The sequence below is a fragment of the Juglans regia genome, chromosome 6 (assembly GCF_001411555.2).
Source record: "Juglans regia cultivar Chandler chromosome 6, Walnut 2.0, whole genome shotgun sequence".
Lineage (NCBI taxonomy): Eukaryota > Viridiplantae > Streptophyta > Magnoliopsida > Fagales > Juglandaceae > Juglans > Juglans regia.
In genome coordinates, this window is record NC_049906.1 from 10,174,709 (window position 1) to 10,195,152 (window position 20,444).

A 20,444-nucleotide genomic window follows, 5' to 3' on the forward strand; every position below is an offset into this window, starting at 1 on the left:
ACGACTGGAAATGCTTAAGAACAAAAGTCAAAGAAAATATTTCAAAGCTGCATATTTCTTCTCCTTATTCTATTCGCCTGATATACATTGATGATCAGATGAATGAATGAATGCACTAATAATGTACAATGTATCATTATCGACACCACGCAGCATATACACTTAGGTTAACAACTAAAGACATATCCATCATTAAAATAAGTGCTTTTTATGGGTGAAGATGGAGACATTAAGATGCCATATGATTCCCTTATTCTACTATTTGCCTCTATAAATAGTCCTAGGAGTTAAATCTGAATAGCCATTGCCAAGTAACTAAGAAGCTAATTCCCCTAATATTCCTATTGGGTCAGAGAAGAAAGCTGCAGCTTATTCCTACACAATGGTAAGCAGCTGCTAATTAGCTTTAGTTAATCTTCAGGTTGGCTTTAGATTAGTGAAGAAAAGATAGTGATGCCTGGAAATGTATAGAGCATCCAAGGCCAACTCTCTTCACTGTTCCAAATCCACCAAAATTTCTCCCTTGAGCTCTCTCAATTCTTCTGCAATATATGCATGGTGACTGCATTCAATATGATCTCATTTTCTAATTCTCTTGGAATATTTGAGTTTCGAGTTTTCCGCTCTATGCTTCATCTATAATTACTTTGATTTATAATGCAATATTATTCTCTGTTTTTAATCATTCACCAGGGCATCTGCGGTACTGATGTCAAGACAAAGGCTGAGAGGCCGGAAACAAAGCTAGGAGGAAATCGAGCTGCGCTTTTTGTATACGGTACTGACAATGATTATACATATAATTATAAAGATTATAACTACCTTTTTGTCTGTCGGTTGTGGTCGGTAGGTTGGTTGGTTTTTAACAGTGAATTCATCATGCCATGCATGTATGCAGCTACGGAGGGACTGGAGAACATGGCGTTCATCACCAATGCTGTGAGCCTTGTAACATATTTTTATGGGTATATGAATTTCAGCATAACAAAATCCGCCACTACGCTCACAAACTTCATGGGGACTGCATTCTTGCTCCCACTCGTTGGTGGTTTCATATGTGATACCTATTTGTCAAGATTTAAGACTTGTGTGATATTTGCATTCATAGAATTGTTGGTAAGTTTATTCTTCCATTCGTCAAGATTGTGTATATATCATCACCTAACTCCAGTACCTATAGATATTTCATTCATCTTGCTTTCGCAAAGCTTCTATGTTCTCATCACTTGGGTCTGAATGATCAAGTACTTCAACTGATCTAGAGTTTTCTCACCCAGTTCTTGCTCATATATATTGTACCAAGGGATTATAATTCAGGATCAGTCCAACCTAGATAGCTAGGGCTTTGATAAAAACTATTAATGCAATCGGATAAGATGAGAATGATGAGCAGTACTACATAAAAGAAACAGTAGAAAATTGAAAAAATTCCAACCTAAGCTAAAATAATTAATATTGTTATTAAGTTCTGGGAATATACACATTTCTGTAAATTAACTCCTGCAGAAGGTACCATAGACAACCCCTAAACAAGTATTTATACAACTGATCTAAACCCAGTTTCTGTATGCAACCAATAAAGAAATTTCATCTCAAATAATGGTATATCGATATTCCATGGATAATTTGTCTCTGGATGATCAGCCATGCTTATTACTGGCGATCAAGGTAGACAGATACCAACTATACCAACAGATTTCAAGGTACGCCACAGCCTAAAACCATTTTTAAATGGCATGCGCCATTGACTCAACAACAAACAAAAATAAATAAATTCTTCTGTTGTTGCACTTGATCCACAGCTCAAGTAATATGATCATCCAATCATGTTGGCTAAGGCATAATTTCAACTTTAGACGCACCATGTAGCTGTAGGTTTGTTGAGTGTCTTCTGGTGGCTAAACTAATAGATTCCCATTCTTTTAAAGATATCTTATCATATATAAATGTTTGCTTTTTTAATAATGTTGATCATATTTTCTATCATATTCCTTTTCAAATAAAAAAGTATACATGATGATGATGTCCATCAACAATCTTGTCCAGTACTTCTAACTTTCAAGTCTAAATGAGTTTGACTAATCAACTGATTCACGCATGCATATGCAGGGATATGCCCTCCTAGCAGTACAAGCACATCTTCACCAACTAAGACCCTTGCCGTGCAATGGTGGTGGATTAAGCGGACAGGACAAATGCGAGGTCGCAGACACCAGCCATGTAGCTATCCTTTTTACTGGTTTATACATGGTTGCACTCGGAACTGGCGGGGTAAAGGCGGCGTTGCCATCCTTGGGAGCAGACCAATTCGACGATAAGAACCCTAAGGAGGCAGCTCAATTGTCGAGCTTCTTTAACTGGTTCTTGTTTAGCCTCACCATTGGAGCTATGATTGGGGTGACTTTCATAGTATGGATAACCACCAACCAAGGCTGGGACTGGGGCTTTGGCATCTGCACTCTTGCGATATTATTTGCATTGGTTTTCGTCTGCATGGGCAAGTCATTGTATCGGAATAATGTGCCCAAGGGAAGCCCCCTAGTTCGAATTCTACAGGTAACTATTACGTACACAACAGAAATGCTCTTTATTTTATGATTCTAGTGATCTCACCAGCTAATGTGTCCATTTTCAGCCACTTTTATCATTTAAATCGTTGACTTATAAAGGTACTTAAACTATGAAACTTTAGTCGGTGTGATTGCAGATCATAAAATACAGTATAAAAAAAAAAAAATTCTACATGAAAATGCACATTTTGACTATCATTTGAACCATAAAAAATATCACTAGTATTGCCATATTAAGTAAGTTTGTCGCGTTCTAATGACTTAGTATTTTTGGGATCGGAGGTTGATTATATGGCATTGAGAATTTGAAGTTATAAATATATTGTTGGAATGTAAGTTTAAGTGATAAGAAATAACTCTCCGACTCCATCCGAGACCGGGGCGTTACATTTTCACTATTGTTTGAACCATAAAAAATATCACTAGTATTGCCATATTTAATTGACGTGCCTAGCTAGTGTTTCATATTCATGGTAGGTAATGAATAATTAAATGACTACCTAGTGGGAATATTCTTACCCCATATGCCTAGTACTATATATGCACATTTCTTGTCCCCATCCTCATATGCAATTTTGATTTTTTAATTGAAATTATTAATTAATGTGTTATCTGAGTGTGGTATCAACGATAGAATGTAATGTGTACACAGAAAGATACATATATATAAAAGGGGAAAAATCATCATTTTAAATAGGATATTATTGTAATTAAAAATTTTTTTTAAACATAACTTGTATAGGTTTGCATGAACGGTCTCCATTTCGGACTTGTATGTAGACTAACTCTTAATTAATACTATCGCTACTCTTGTGTGCATGATTCACTAGCACAGAAACATGATGTTCTTTATTGATTAATTAGTAGTTTTTTGTTCTTCAAATTCAGGTATTTGTGGCTGCCATTCGAAACCGAAAACTTCCATATCCAGAGAATGCAGGGGATTTACTAGAGATTCATGACAAAGGAACAAATATGCATGATGAAATCTTGGAGAGAACAGAACAATTTAGGTATATATGTTAACAAAATCATCGAGTTTACCTTACCTTGCAGTATTCTTGTAATGATTGAAATCTAAATACACTATGCCCTATTTCACAGGTTTTTTGACAGGGCAGCAATCATTAGAAGTAACAATGATTCATCAATAGAAACCAGGCAATTAGAATCCAACTGGAGTTTGTGCACAGTGACACAAGTTGAAGAAACAAAGATTCTGATCCGCATGCTACCAATTATACTTAGCACTGTATTCATGAACACATGTTTGGCTCAACTTCAAACTTTCTCAATCCAACAAAGCACAACCCTGGATCCCTATATCCTGGGCTTTAAAGTACCCGGCCCCTCAATCCCAGTGATCCCCCTACTGTTCATGTTCATGCTTATTCCAATATACGACAGGGTGTTGGTCCCACTAGCAAGAAAAATCACAGGAATACCCACTGGAATTCGACACCTACAACGAATTGGCATTGGGTTAGTGTTGTCAGCGATTTCCATGGCGGTTGCTGGCATTGTGGAGACCCACCGCAAGTCAGTGGCTATCCAACATAACATGGTTGATAGCATTGAACCTCTACCAATGACTGTGTTTTGGCTGGGGTTCCAATATGCCATATTTGGTGCTGCAGATATGTTTACCCTAGTTGGAATACTAGAATTTTTCTATGCAGAGAGCTCAGCAGGCATGAAGTCACTCAGCACAGCCATTTCATGGTGCTCACTGGCATTTGGGTACTTCCTGAGCACAGTGGTGGTGGAGGTGGTGAACAAGGTGAGTGGTGGTTGGTTGGCTAATAACAATCTGAACAGAGATAATTTGAACTACTTCTACTGGTTATTGTCAGGGATTAGTGTGGTAAACTTTGGGCTTTATTTGGTGTGTGCATCTTGGTATAAATACAAAAAGGTGGAAATGAAGCAAAGTGATGCCGAGGGAAAGCTTGAAATGGCAAGAGTTTAGGCTAGGGATGTACTTCAGATATTTTGGTTTTCTTATCAAGGTTTTTTAGTATGTTGTAGCTCATGTACTGCCATTACAAAATTTGTGGTCCAAGGTGATGTGTAATTTTATTGCCAGCTTTGTCATTTTGTATGTACGTATATATTAGAAATTTCCAAACAGTTTGTCAACCAAGCGGATCATGAGGCATTAGGTGTGGAGTTAATTATTGTTGAAATGGGAGTGATCCATTGAGGCTTTTGTGCCCATCCCGGCCATTGTCGAGGGGCAGCTGGTTTTGTGCTAGTGTCTAAAATGAAAAAGAAGGATGGATCACAAATTGACTTCATGAAATGAGTGTCAAATTTATTTTATAATAAAAATAACTTTAGAATCTAACATATCATATCAAGTCATTAGTTTGTAAACTTTACTTTTATAAGATCATTTTATAGATGAATATAATTTCTCAACTGGAAATCCAAACTTCAATGCCAAAAGAAAACTGATTAATAAACTCAAGTCATCACATGGTTTGATAGATTATTGAACACATAAAATGATATTGTTTTTCTGCATGTTCTTTGCATTTTCATTTACCTGCGTACTTTTTTTTTTTTTGCAGAAACCTCTGCATTTTATTAATATATCAAGTAATACAATTGAAATCTCTATTTAGGAATCCCACAATAAAGTCTGGGAAGTCCTCTATCCAAACTTTTTTTCCTTCTACAGATAAAACTTTTTTTGCTAAAGTATGAGCAACCATGTTTATCTCTCTATGAGCAAACTATATTGACCATTGTGTATTGTTCTTAAAATGAAACCTAACATCTACTAATGAACCATAACAAGTCAGCATCTCTTTTTCACTACAAACTGCCAAGAAGACCCTCCTTTGCATCCCTTTCAAATTTTGTGTTCTAAAAATTAAGATCACTATACATGAGCTCCACTGCTATCCTTAATGCTTGACATTCTGCAATGATTGCCTCCTCTACATGTTCTTTCTGATCGCGCATAGCAGCTAAAATATTCCCAACCTCATTTCTAATTATAATACCTACTCTCATCTTCTTTCTTTTTTGATCCAATGAAGCATCCCAATTAATTTTGACATATCTACAATCTGGTTTCTCCCACCTCAGAATGTTTGCACATCTGATCTGCACTTGACTGTCTGAATTGCCCAAATTCTGCACTACTTGGTAATTCCTTACAGTAGTCTTAGCAGATAACATTAATTTGTTGGGACATTCCATTCTGTTTTAAAAACCACACCATTTCTTCGTAACCAAACTTTCTTAAGAGTTATTGCCATCTCCTCCAACTAGCCCTTGTTTAGAGAACTCCTGCATTTATCCCACAATAGCAGAAAGTCATCTTCAAATTTGCCCCACTTTTGAACACAGCTTTTGTCACTTCCCCAGATGTCATTTGCAGCATGACACTCCCATAACACATGCATCAAAGTTTCTTCTTCAATCTCACACATAGGACATTTTTTATCCTTCACCACTCTCATTTTAAACAAGTTCACTTTAGTAGGCAGTAAGTTATTTCCTGCTTTTCATAAAAACGTTTTTGTTACAACAGGCACTTCTAATTCCCATATATTCCTCCACCTTTCATCCTCTTTAACTCCTCTTGAACACTCTGCTTTCATCATCTCCCTTCTGTCCATAAGCACATAATATGCATTTTTCACCGAGAAGATGTCACTTTTTGAAGGTCCGCAATACATCTTATCTTTTGCTCTGCCTCTACTAAATGGGATGGTAAGTATGTTCTCAGTCTCTTCAGTTTTAAAAATAGATCTAATCACACCTTCATCCCATTCACCCTTATGTTTATCAATTAAGGCTTCTACTTTTGAGTCTTCCTGCAACACAGCAACAGGTGATTGAACCATGAAAGAAGAAAAGCCACTTATGTCCCCATATCTTGATGTCCCTCCCATCTCCTACCCTCAATCTAATCCCTTCTTTTAAAAGATCCCTGGTAGAGCATATGCCTATCCATATTAGAGATGGCTGTGAAGCCAATTTCACTTTCAAGAAGCTGGATTTCTATAATATTTTCCTTGAAAATGGTTGCTACCAAAGAGTTAGGGAATTTAAGAAGCCTCCATCCTTGTTTTGCAAGAAGAGCTGTGTTAAAGCTCTCCAGATCCCGAAAGCCCATACCACCCTTACCTTATTGAAGTCCCAACTTTTCCCATTTCCTCCACACGATCCCCTTACCTTCCTACTGCATTCCCCACTAGAATTTTGCAAATAGTCCATTGATCTCCTGACACAATCTCTTGGGAAGTTTGAAAACACACATGGTATATGTAGGAATGGCCTATAGGACTGCCTTGATCAGAATCTCTTTACCAGCTTGCAAAATGAAATTGTTCTCCCAACTGCTCATTTTCTGCCATATTCTTTCTTTGAGGTTCCTAAATGTATGAAACTTTGATCTTCCTACCATAACAGAAAGACCAAGGTACTTTCCATATGTTCCACACACAACAGAATTCTCAGCTTCCATAATGGCCTTTTTGTCAGCTGCTTTGGTATTATTGCTGAAAAAAATAGCAGTCTTATCTTTGTTTAGAAACTGGCTTAAGGCCTTTTCATATAGTTTCAGCACCTCTTGTAGCCTTCTCCCCTCCTCCATCCTTGCTCTCCCAATTAAGATACAATCATTGATACTTGTTCCACCTCGAGCCACTTGGGACCCCTCTAGTGAAATGCCTTTTCTCATAATGGTTAAGAAGAGAGTTTAAACTTTCAGCACAGATTAAGAAAAGGTAGGGTGATAAGGGGGTCCTTGTTCGTATAAAAATATATCTACAAGTGCATAGAATCATAACAAGTAGTAAAGTATTTTAAAGAAAACAAATATCAAACCCACAATGAATAATTATGCTATTGAGTATTGAAATTGACTAAATTAATTACTATTTGGAAAATCGAAATTTGAAGAATGATTTATCTACATTAAACTGGAGAAAAGAACATTAAAATTAAAATTCCAAAAATAATAAGAATAGATCTAGAGCATTTGACTTCACCTAGTAAATCTCACACAGTTTATTCTTCCTTGTTCTATAATCTTAATTATCCCAAGTTGATCATAAAAATCCTTTAACTATTCAATATTTTCTCTTGAACAATACCAAAAATATCTCCAACTAATAACTCCATATCTCTATGTGAATTTAATTAATTAGAGACTCATTCAACTAATGGTGTTTAATCCTAGAGCTTTAATAAAAAATCACCTCTCGGTCTCATTGCAATCCAAAATATCGAACAATAGTTAGCTAGAAAATTGTAAGTATTAAAAACAAGAAATAAACACTCAATCATTGAAATATTGAAAATAAAATAACTTTGAATATAAACTGTGTGTTCAATGCTAAGCTATATCAAAGCTCTAGAAAATAAAATTAGTTCATAATGAAATTAAAAATAAAAAAATAAAATTGGCGTTCTTCATTGGATTTAGTTGATGAAGCATGCGACTCTCGCCTCTGCTTCCCCAAATTTGCCTCATTGAAAGAAACTCAAATAATAAACTCTAAACTATCGAAACCTAAACTCGGACTCTCTAAAACTCAAAACTCAAAAATCAAAGACTAAAACTAAAACTAAGATTAAGAACCAAGACTCATATTCATCCCACAAGACGTGATTAAATAGATGTCAAAACTCAAATCCGGAAACAAAATAAATACGGCTACAATCTAACCTAAAAATCTGGAAAATAGTTTCTAAAGATAGATGTTAACATAAAAGGAAATTATCCCAAGAATATTGAAATTATCTAAAAGGGAAGATTTAGTGATATGCGGCTTGAATTGTGGAGTACGGGAGGATTTGGTCGCCAAAAGATTGATTGCGAACTCAGATTTGGTGGTTAGCGGCAGATTGATCCTAATCAGGAGGGATTATCCCACCGAGTAGATGTCATGTGAGGTATAACTGGCAAGAAGGTCACAAATGACTGGGCGTGGAGGTCACAAAGACCACACGGCCCTCTCCTCGCCTACCGAGTGGAAAGACTCTTGGCCGGGATGAAAGACTGCTCTCACATTTTCTAGTTGTTGCCCACGATGTCGTTTAGGTTGGTCTCTTAAGTTGGTCGTTTAGACTAGTCGCTCAATCTAAGTGCCTAGAGTCTTGTCGCCAAGTATTCGCGCCTTCTGGTCGCAAGTCTCCTCGCCTATCGAGAGGTAAGTATTCTTGCCTTTGGGCGAGATAAATCTTTTTGCTACCCACGAGACAAGGCTCCTCGCCCAAATCTCATCGGCTCTCTTCAGATCTCACTGCCTCTCATCGGTCTGGATCCATAATCTCTTCTTTTGTACCAAAATGCTCTCATTTTGTACTAAATCTTCCCATTCCACCAAATCCAAGAAAATAAATAAAAATATGTAGAAATAAAATAAAATAATAATATTGAAGGGAAAATGATATTTTTCATAAATAAAATAGTGATAAAAATCACATAAAAATAACACTTATCAGTCTCATTGTCTCAAACCTCTTGAAGGCTTAAACTTATACCCAGGGGAACCATTAATTAACACTGAGTATGTAACTGATTTAACACACTTCATTACTAGGCTCACCCACTTCTCACAAAAACCCAACTTAATCAAAACAGCCTCCAAAAAAACCCACTTAATACGGTCATATGCTTTAGACATATCTAGCTTCATGGCCATACTTCCCACTTTACCCTTCTTCCTAGTTTTCATGGAATGCAACAACTCATTGGCCATCATTGTGTTATCATGTATCAATCTACAAGGAAGAAAGACACTCTGGTTTGGGGAAATGATTTCAACTAAGACCCCTTTGAACCTGTTTGTGATAGCTTTAGAAACTATTTTATACATGACATTACACAAACTAATAGGTCTGAACTCACTAACGTTTTTTGGATTTTTTGACTTGGGGATCAAGGCTATATAAGTAAAATTATGTAAAGGGTCTAGAGGGTTACCATTTAGAATCTCCATTGCAGCTTTACACAACTCTCCAAAAATTATGCTCCAGTGACTTTGGTAAAAACAAGGGCCAAACCCATCTGGACTAGGGGCTTTTAATGGAGCCATCTGCCTTACAGCCTCTTCCACTTCCAAATCAGAGAAGCTTCTAGTTAACCTTTCATTGATCTCAACCTAGACCCTTGAGTTCAATCCCACAAGGAAGCTCTCTATCTCCTCTCTACTTGGCTTTGTAGTTTGAAACAGTTTGCCAAAGTAATTTCTAAAGGTTTCTTCAATCTTCTTAAAGCCACCAACCATTCTATTGTCCCCATCCTCCACTTCTTTAATGAAATTTATTTTTCTCCTTTTGTTGGTACAAGCATGGAATATTTAGTGTTCCGATCTCCATGCTTATACCAATTATATTTTTGCCCTTTGTTTCCACCACAGATCTTCCTTCTCTAATAACACATTCAATTCAGCAGTTACCTTCCTAATTTCTCCCACATTTATGTGACATTCCTCTACTTGCAGATTCCTTAATAGTTTGGTTTTCTCTTCTATTTCCTTCATTCCCTCCTGCCTCCTCAAACTCCACCTCTGAAAAGTAGCTTTACTTTTCTGCAAAAAAGAGTCACCCTACTCTACTGTGGACCTTCAAGTTGCTCACTCTTCCAAGCTTCTTTTACAACCCCTTCACAGTCCTCTTCTACGGCCCAAATGGCCTCATATCTGAACGGCTTTTGGTTTCCACCTACACCTTCCATCTACAATAGTTCTTCTTTTAATTAAATGGACTACTAAAGGTTTGTGATCTGATGTTCTGGCCACCATTATTTCCACCCAAGCCTCCTTGTATGTTTACAGCCACTTAGGATTGGCCACTGCCCTATCCAACCTTTCCTTTGTAAAACTTTAATCACTGTGTGCATTACTCTACTTATATTTATCCCCCTTCCAGCCTAAATCATATAAGTTTCCCTCACTCAAAACTTCCCTAAACAGCTGCATTTGTCCCTCAGGTCTTGCCTTTCCTCCCCATTTCTCATCATTTGTAAGGATTTCGTTAAAATCCCCTACTTTGCACCATCCTTCTCCATCTTTTGGCTTCATTGATTTCAGCAACAACCATGTCCCTCCTCTTGATTGTCTCTAGGTGTCCATAAAAACAGGTAAACATCCATCTACTTTCTCCCTCATGCTATATCCATGCATTTATGTGTCTTTGAGAATAATTCACAATTTCCACTCTCACCCTAAAATCCCATAACAACAATAAACTACCCTTTCTTCCCTCTGCCTCCACCTCAAAACAACCCTTACAAGCCAGCATTTTTTTAAAATTCCAACAGTTTTTGTTTTTAATCTTAGTTTCCATAATAAAAACTAAGTTGGGCTTATTCTTCTTTGCCATAGAACAGAGATCTTGAATTGTCCGAGAATTCCCCAATTCTCGGCAGTTCCAACTCAATATTTTCATAATACTTGGTTGGGCTGACTTCCAGCCACCGCCAATACATCAGTGTTTTCACCTTCACCCTCACCTGCACAGCCTCCAACTTCCAGTTTACCTTCCTGCTTATCTTCTCATTTTCCCTGTCCTCCACCTCAGCACTACCTCTCTTTTTACTTTGATTTTCCTTTTTCATTAGCCCCTTCCTTCTTGGTTTGGCTCCAGCTTTCCTCTTCCAAACCCCCTTTTTAACAAGCTTCTCCACCTCCACCATACTCCCCTCCTCAAAGGTTACTACTACCTCCTGCAGTCTCCCCTCTCCCCTAGTAGACAAAACTTCTTCTTGTGGCTGTGATGAAAAATAAACTCTCTCCCTCACTCCTTCAATTAGACCCCACTCCCATTCACTCATCCTTTCTTCTCCTTTTTTCTCGTTGTTTTTACTCCCTTCTAGATCATCCCCATTATTATGTAACCCCTCTGAACATTATTTTTCCTCCATATTCAGACTATCACTTTTTCCTCCCTCACTCACTTCTTTAACCCTACTTACCTCTCCTTCTTTTTCATCCCCATTTTCCCCATTACAGAATAAGTTTCCCCCTTCATTCCTCCACTAGTTGCCTTCATCAGCCCTGCCAACCCCATTATACGGGAATTTGTTTCTATGAAAATGCTAGGCCCTCATCCATAAACCATATTACTTACCTTCCCCTTCAAAATTCTCTTCACCACTGCTGCAACCACTAGTCCCGTGCACTATACATCCACATGAAAAGCAAATTTTGGGCATTTTTTCATAGCTAAAATGAATCCATATACTATTTCCTTTAACTTTCCACCTTCTACCTCTTGCCAGCGGCTAGGTCAAATTCAACATAATCTAAACTCTTAGAAAACTACCCCACCCACTTCCATCGTCCTTCACATCCACCTCCTCCACTTCACCCATCGTACTCCCTATTAGCTCACCTCTCTCTTTTGTCATACACGATAATGGTAAGTTATGAAACCATACCCAAAAGAATTTGGTATCAAAACTAATATTCTGTAAAGGGGAGTAACCATCGAACTCCTTCATAACCATCAACTGATTATCAAACAACCAAGGTCTACCAGACCAAACGTTTTGTTTGTCCACCAGATATTTAAACACAATGACAAAATTATTTGGATTTACCTCAGTGAATTGAGTTGCCTTGCTTGTTCTTTAGATTTTTGCCATCATTGCTCCCACCACTTCTCCACTTATCAATCTGGTAGAACAGATCTTCCCCATTAAATACCTCTGTTCCTTCAACTTTAGCTCATTCGACACTTCCTCCTCAATTTCAATCACAACTTTCTCCTCCTCTCTCTGTCGGAAACCCTTCAATTTTTCCTTTAAACACTCCATCCTTCAACGGAATATTCTCTCCTTTGTCAGCAATTTTACGCCAATCGTCATATGCTTCCGTAGCCTTTTGCCACATGACACCAATACCCCCTGAATCTTTCTCGAAGTACAGCAAGGACCACCTGTTAATTCCTTCCTTTTTCTGTTATAACCACCTCCCGCACTCACTCACGTGTCTTTGCACTGACTCTCGCTCCACCCGTTTTCCTAAGAGAAAAGAGAGGAGAATAAATTGATACTTCAATTGAATCCAATTAATTGTGTTTCCATTTAACTTGCCTACTAAACCAATTTAGAGTGAGCCTTAGACATGATGATTTATCTCACTATATAATCCCTCGTTAAACAAGGCTGAAAAGATCATGTCCAATCAAAAGTACAATTGAACGATTTCATCCTACCACTTCGTGTCCAGCGTTAGAGCCTCAGTAGGGATGACAAAGATCGATTGTAACTTTGTAAAAGATACATTAGCCATTGAACTACTACTGATCCATGAAACTGAATCTATTCCAATTAAATGAATCACCTTCTTTCCTGAAAGGGGGCTTCAACCTCTCTACTGCAACTCTTGCCATTACAATGAACTATATATTTTTAAGCATCTGGCCGCCTTACCAAGCATAGTGGATTTGCCCTCCAAATACCTCGTGAAGGTAGGTTTTATGTCAAACCACATAAATCTATGTATGTCTCTCTCATTTATATTTTGTTTATTATTTACTTTTATGGATGAACGCAAGGACTTCGTACCGACTCTCAAGCTACTATCGTGGGCCAAGGATGGCTCCTTCTTTCTTTCTGGTCTGTACAAAAAAAAATGTATCAATAATTTGGCGCCATCTGTGAAATCAATTTATTCTTTGCAAATGAAATGGAAGAAGGATAATTTGACTAATTTTCAATTCATTAGTCATGAGAGTGTGAAAAGGAGATGAAAAGTGAGAAAGAGAGAAAGTTTGGTTGCATGGCGTGCATTGTGCATGTGAAGGACTACTGTGCATACCATGCACAGAGAACGTAACGGGAGCACTAACTGTGCACCTAGAGATTTGACGGGGCGGCTGCCACTGCCTTGCATGGTGTGGCCCAAGTCTAGCCACGGGACCAGCTGGTGGGAGTTTCCCCACCTGTTACTCACTGGCTCCACCCTCACATACAGTCACCCAACTCCCTGCCACGATTGGCATTTATGTAGCATGGCCCAATGGCAGGCACGTCACATGCATTGAAAACTGGTGAAAAAACCACCCATCAACTACACACTCATAGGTGAGGGCAGAGGGGCACTAGCAATCATGGGCAAGAACTAAGCTTGTTGTTTCAACGACATAGGGGCACTACCAGTTAAACGCTCGGAGTTAGCAGCATAGGGGCACTGGTTGTTTCTAAGATGAAGGAAAAGTGGGAGGATGCATACTTTTGACTAGGTTCTCGCTCGTGTATCCAAGAGGCCGAGATTTATATCCTAAGGGCAGAGGTTTCTGGCCTTTAGTGTGCTTTTGCTATAGGGAGGTCTTCCCTAGAGAGGGCTCTGAGTGAGTTGGCCTAGGCTCCGGAGCATGAGTGAGAGGCCAACCACACATCCATACTTTTGGATGATGTGTTGGATGAAGAACATGATCGTGACAATAGACTGGAGGTTGATGTAAACGACGTGAGGGGGAGCAACTCTAAGTATACAGAGAGAATTTAATAGGTCAAGGGTTCTCGTTGGCACCCCTAGATGGATCTTGACACCACCCGCGATGAGTTGGAACAGATGGAGGCTTGGTTCAGGTTTGTTAGGATGAGCTTAAGCAACACGATGGACATTAGTTCCATCTTAGTCGAGTAACTGAGACCATGAAGGCAAAGCTCGCCCTATCCCAGTGGCGCATTCATGAGTTGGAAGTCAAGCTTAGGTCTTCCCCCCGGGAAGAGATCGTCAGCCTTCACACTCAAATCTCTACGACTACCAGGGTGAGAGACCAAGTCTGGGAATAAGCAGGCTTCCACCTCGAGTTACTAACACTTAAAAGGCTTATGTTAGCTCGACCGGAGACAGACCTAAGGACTTTGAACCTGAAGACACTCCTCCTCAATCCCGCTGCCTTGTAGTTCCTAGATTCCCTAGTACAGATGTGATGTCGGGTGCCTTCATGAACCAATTGCCTCAACATCCTCTAACTGGCGACCTAGCCCCTTAGATGTTAACTCTACGTCTTTATATTGTTTTAGCGGTATATTTTCATGGGTTTTTGTAGGCCAACGTATTGTAATATATTTAATATGTAATACCTTTTGCTTTAAGTTCAACCTTCTGGACCTTGTTTTATAAGGTTCATTTTGTCTTGTTGCATGATTTGATGTTATCATCACTCCCCTTTACTTTTGTCTTTGGTTCCTTAACATTCTCATATTGTGAAATATCTTATATGATGCTAGTGTGGTGGCGTAGGGCACTCGCAGTCGTGTGCAAGGACTAAGCTTGCTCATGACAACTCGCCACCCATGTGGCAAGCAAAGATCTTGTCAATATGTGTTTAGGACCCTCATCAAGCTTGCCACCACCTTGGCAGGTGATGGATAGAATACATTGGGCAATCAGAGGAAAGCGACGAGCTTGCCATAATTGCTCACAACTCACATGGTGGGCAATGAGCCTGCCATCGTAGCTTGAAGCCTCACCAAGTCACGCACACACACAACTTTGGAAGCTAGCAAGCAAAACGCCCTCTAGACACATAGTGATGGGAAATTGTGCACGCTCACCTTACCCAATCACGAGCCAACTTGCCAAGAAGCTTGGATGCACGGTGTCTAGCCCACTGTCTAGTCCATCAGTGTTTTGTCACCACCATGATGGACTCACCATAGCGGGCAAGTTGCCTGCTATGGTGAGGTGTGTTTCCTACAGGTAGCTCACCACTCCCCCTGGTGGGCAACCGCCAAAATACATCTTGTCGATAAGCACTGAGCATGTCTAGCCTGCCAGCGGGCAACGACCCTGCCACTCAAAGAAGGCAATGGGCAAGCACCGAGCTTGCCCACCGTGGCTAACCCACTTGAGGCCATTGCTTGTCACCTTGAGCTTGGCCAAGCACCATGCACACAGCAACCATACACGTGGGTTAAATGTTTACCCACCACAACTCACCACTTTCTATGGCGAGCAACAACAAGAGGAACATTGCCCCACTTGCCGCTTCCCATGGCAGACAACAGCCATAGGCATGTTCCTTAGCTTGCCACTTCCCATGTTTGCATGTTTCATGCTTGCCACTCTTAACCAAACTTAAGAAATCCACTTCACGACCATGTCATTCTCATCAGTCTCCATGTTTTTATTATCAGAGAAATGATAGTAGGAGTGCGTTACTAGTGGCCAGTGCTTGGTACAAAGCAAAGCCTGAGGACAAAACTACTTTCACCTAGTCCTAAACCCACCGATAAATTTCCTCGCCACAACAACTTAGCTCGCCACTTCCTGTGGTAAGCAATAGGCAAAGGATGCCCACTAGTAAACACAGGCTTGCCTAGCTTTCCATCTCGATGGCAAGCAACGATCCCGCCAACCATGAGGAACTTATCGTGGTGAGGAAGGAGCCAGGCACCCAAGATAAATAGTAGGCAAGCACTAATCTTGCCCATCGTAGCCCATCACTCACCATGGCAAGTAGCGAAAAGGAAACAGGGAGCAATACCCAAGCGCTTGGAGCACCTTCCAAGCACAAGCTTTCAAGGGAACTACCTCCAAGACAAAGGTTCCAAGCAACGTCCAGCCACACAGTGAATTGGTGCTCCACTTACCAAAAACCATACTAGAGGCAACGTGACACACCTACCAGTAGGAGATCTATCTAAGCATCAGGGGCCATCAAAGTTTGCCTGGCTTTTTTGCTCTTGAAATAGCAATAACAACCACGTTGGGTTTTCTCTTAATGGATGCGATTCTTACTGCACTTCAGAAGCTCAATACAAAATTTTCTATTATAATTCCCCCAGAAGAGGTCATCAAGTCGAAAGGATTCTATGACCATATGCATAGAATTGGAATCATTGAAAGATGCAGTACAATACAGCTGACAAGACCATGAAATAGCCTGTGAGGACTACAACATGGTTGTTGGCTCCTCACCAAATGGTGTTATCTACAAAGGTACAATAATAGGTAGACCTGAGATTGCAGTGGTATCCCTCTACATCAAGGAATAGCATAGATAATCTTGAGCTCTACTTCCAGAGAGAGGTCATCGATTTGGCAAGATTAAGCCATGAGAGCATGGGAAACTCCTTGGTTATTGTAGAGAGAGATCTCCATTTATTAGGATGATGATTTTTGAATCTAAATCAAATGGAAAAGCTAGTTCTTTGAGTGAACATGTGAAGGTTGCTATTGGCGTTGCACGCGGACTAGAGTATCTTCAAACAGTACTTGAGCCATAATTTATTGTATCAAAGTTGAATTCTAGTGCATTGTTGGAGGGTGTAGGCAAGGGTGATGGGACATTTCCCGTTCAGCCCTTGCCGTTAGGCGAATTGAACTCTAGTGGGCACCGACTGCCCACAATGAGCAATAACATGTTGCCCACCAAATCAAGGCTAGCAGGAAGAACCTCGCTTGTCATCAGCCCCAAGCAAGGTCCAACCCATCAATCGAAGCTCTAGTGGAAAAATTCAGACCTGTCATTCTAAAGGCACATAGGCAAGGACGGCGAAGTCTCATCCATTGGAAAGCATTAGACCACCCTTCATTCGGAGTGCCTAAGCGGTGTAGCATAAAACTGCCCACTGACCACTATCGATAAGCTTGTTTGCCATAAGCACCAAGACTAGTTGTAAGAATGACGTGGTGCCAAGGGGTAACCAAACCGAACCGACCAAGTTGAAAGTAGGTGAAAGTCATGATCAGATCGTTCCACCTTCTATTTGGTTGCGAAGAAAAGGCAAGGAATTGGGATTTAGAATCTTAGCAAAAACCCAAGAACATAGCCAGTCGAATAGACAAGAAATAGTATTCGTACTTGTTTGAACTTTGGCAGACAGAGAAAGCTTCAACAATCTCATTAGAAAAGGCAAATTAAGTGTGATGCCAAACATAGAAGGCTGAGCAACATGAAGCTGGTGTTGATGTACCTGCAACGCTGCCCAAGGTTATTGAAAATAAAACTCCCAAACCAATTCACATTTGGAGATCCCTAATTCACCAGCACTCTGAGCCCTTGGTCCGACAACACGGCTCAAGCTTGTGAGTCTCGAACTTGTGATTTGGGTTATCTACACTAACCAATTTGATGTTTGGTAAAAACATCCCAACTCAGTGGAGTATCGCTCCAAGCATAGCAACAATGTCGAGTACATCCCCTAACGGAACAAAGCAATGGATTACAGCCTCCAGCCGCAGCAACACAATGGAGCATCGCTCCCCCCACAGCAGTGCGTTGAGTACATCTTTTGTAGGAGTAGTGCGGCGAAGAATTTCTCCCCTCACACCAGTGTGGCTGAGTATATCTCTTATAGCAGAAAGACAAAGCACCACTCCTTTCTTCGCAGTGCGATTACGTACGTCTCCCACAAGAGCAGTGCAGCCAGGTACATCTCTTGCAGGAGCAGTGAGGTCGAGTACATCTCCCGGAAGAGTAAGGCAATGGAGCATCACTCCCCTTGTAGTGGCATGGTCAAGTACATCTCTCACAACAGAGTGATGGACCGCCACTCCCCTCACAGTAGCACAGTCCAGTACATCTTCTGTAGCAACACGGTCTAGAAAGTCCCTACAGGAGCAGTGTGATCGAGAACACCTCTCGCCACCTAGCTCCTTATCTTTGTCAAAGCAGAGGCACACGCCGAGCAACAGTGCCCTCCCAAACCCACAACGCTCTTCCTAATAAATAAGAAAACTCTCTAAGCAACAAACTTCCATGAGGAACGATGCTATTTCAAACTACAAGGCTAGCTCAGAGCATTAGCTCAGGGGTCGCCCTTGAGCAGTGCTCAGGCACCTCAACACCCTATATTCGTTGGAATAGACCGCTTGGGAGCACTCACTCTGGTACATCGGATCTTCATTGTCACCAAAGCGGGGCCGCCCTTGAGCCTCACCTAAGCACCTCAAAGCCTTCACCACACTCTAGGGAAATGGCTCAGACTTGCAAGTCTAGAGCTTGTGATTTGTATTATTTGCACTAATCAGTTGGTTTTTGGAGAAAACTTCACGACATAGCTGGCAATCCTAGAGTCAAGCTCTAACCACAATAGCATAGTCGAGCAACATCTCCCGCCAACTTACAAAGCTAAGTGCTAGCAACGCACATGCGATTGGGGCTAACACTCGCACTTGGTGATCAACGGCTAACAACCCGCATGCAATGATCAAGCATCTCCTTCAGCAAAAGTCGAGTCCCCGAGGGCGGGGGGGTCATGGACCAAAAATTTCGATCCATCATTTTTGTAAGACTAGACCAAACCGATTACCTCTATAGCTCGGGCTATTAGTTATCTGTTCGATTGGTCCAATCGGTTTGATTAAGTCCATGAACATTTTTTTTCTTTTTTTGAAAAAAATAAAATACAAAAAATTAATTAAATTAGTAAAATTAAAATGAAGTTAGCTTTTTAAAATTTTATATGTGGTGAATGAATAGTAAATACTTTCATTGTATATATATATATATATATATTATATTCTTCATGCATACTTGCAATTTAGCTATCTTAAAAGAAATTGCCTAATTACTTTAATTAGGTGTAAATAGTAGAGTATGTATCTACATATAATAACATGATTTATCGTATGATATATTAGTTTTTTTTTTTTTAAGAAGAGCCGATAGCCACATGTCCAATAGTGGCCTCGTCCCAAGTTTATTGAAAAAAAAAACCCTCACTTGGGGCGAAGGAATACCGTGGTACAAGAAAACTTAGGAAGATTACATCAAACACTCCCAAACACCAACCACCAAAACCAAAACAGAAACAACTCTAAGCAAGCCTAATATCCACTAAATAAGCCAAGAGAACTGTCCTCTAAACATGCCTAAACAAACCTTTCAACATGCCTAGCAAAAACAGAATGCTAAATCCGAATGTAAGCTAGGCCATCTTTGTCCAGCCTAGCAAGGCCTCTAATATGACACGGAAGACTCTGAATATCCAAATAAAACCTATCCACACCAAGCGCGCCCTCCTTAGCTAAGGAATCTGCCACTGAGTTCCCTTCCCTAAAGCAACAGTGACATTCAATTCCCATCACCTCAAGATGATCGACAATAAGTTCCCAGAAATCCCACAAATACTAGAGAGAGCATCTCCTAGAATTAACCCAGGAAACAACCACTTGAGAATCACAATCAACATCCACCTCCCTCCAACCGGCAATTTTGCAAAGACGAAGCCCTTCAAGTAAGGCACGAAGTTCAACCTTTGTATTGGTACATGATCGAAAAGATTTATACAGTTTGGGAGCAAGACCAACCAATAAGACTATCCGTCCAGTTTGGTCCAGACCGAACCATTCGGTCTTAATCGATACTCTTGCAACACTGCAAAAGTCCACAAATCAGGCTTAAATAGCTAAAGGATAGAGGTAAAATTCTAATTGTGGGCAAAAAATAAAATACGGAATAAAATAAGTATTTCACTAAAATCTAGCCCAAAAATCTAGAATAAAATCGTTCCTAAAAATAAACATTACCATAAAAGAAAAATAACTTCAAATGGAAAAAACAACTTAAAATGACAATTTGAAGGAGAAAACGGCTGATCTTGGAGATGAAAAGGAGAACACTAAGCACAGTCCAGCAAATATGACATGCACACCAAAGAGAGCTTTCCGAATTGGAGTCATATGTGTGATTATGATACTCATAGCCAAAGTTATGGCCAAAATACCGATGCATGTGCAGTGTTTTCCCTCTTTTCTCGCCTAACCAAGGAATCTTCACATTTTCCACTAGATTTTTGTTGATCTTCCTTCTCAAGGTAATCTATTGATATTAACATCAGATCTATCATCTCAGTATCATCATACCTGGATCCCCCTGCATCAATCTCTCCAAGTTGGAAAGAACTCACCCTCGAGTTCATGTCTACTTCGATAAAGCACGGAT

General features: G+C 39.9%; 1 protein-coding gene across 1 annotated transcript; it reads left to right on the forward strand.

Moving 5' to 3' along the window:
* Positions 1-311: 311 nt before the first annotated feature.
* Positions 312-4,539, forward strand: LOC109010272 (protein NRT1/ PTR FAMILY 4.5-like). Its single transcript, XM_018991050.1, has 6 exons — positions 312-385; positions 694-778; positions 899-1,116; positions 2,110-2,556; positions 3,459-3,583; positions 3,675-4,539. The coding sequence occupies exons 1-6, from the start codon at positions 383-385 to the stop codon at positions 4,537-4,539; spliced, it is 1,743 nt and encodes a 580-aa protein (XP_018846595.1). The 5' UTR covers positions 312-382.
* Positions 4,540-20,444: the final 15,905 nt, after the last annotated feature.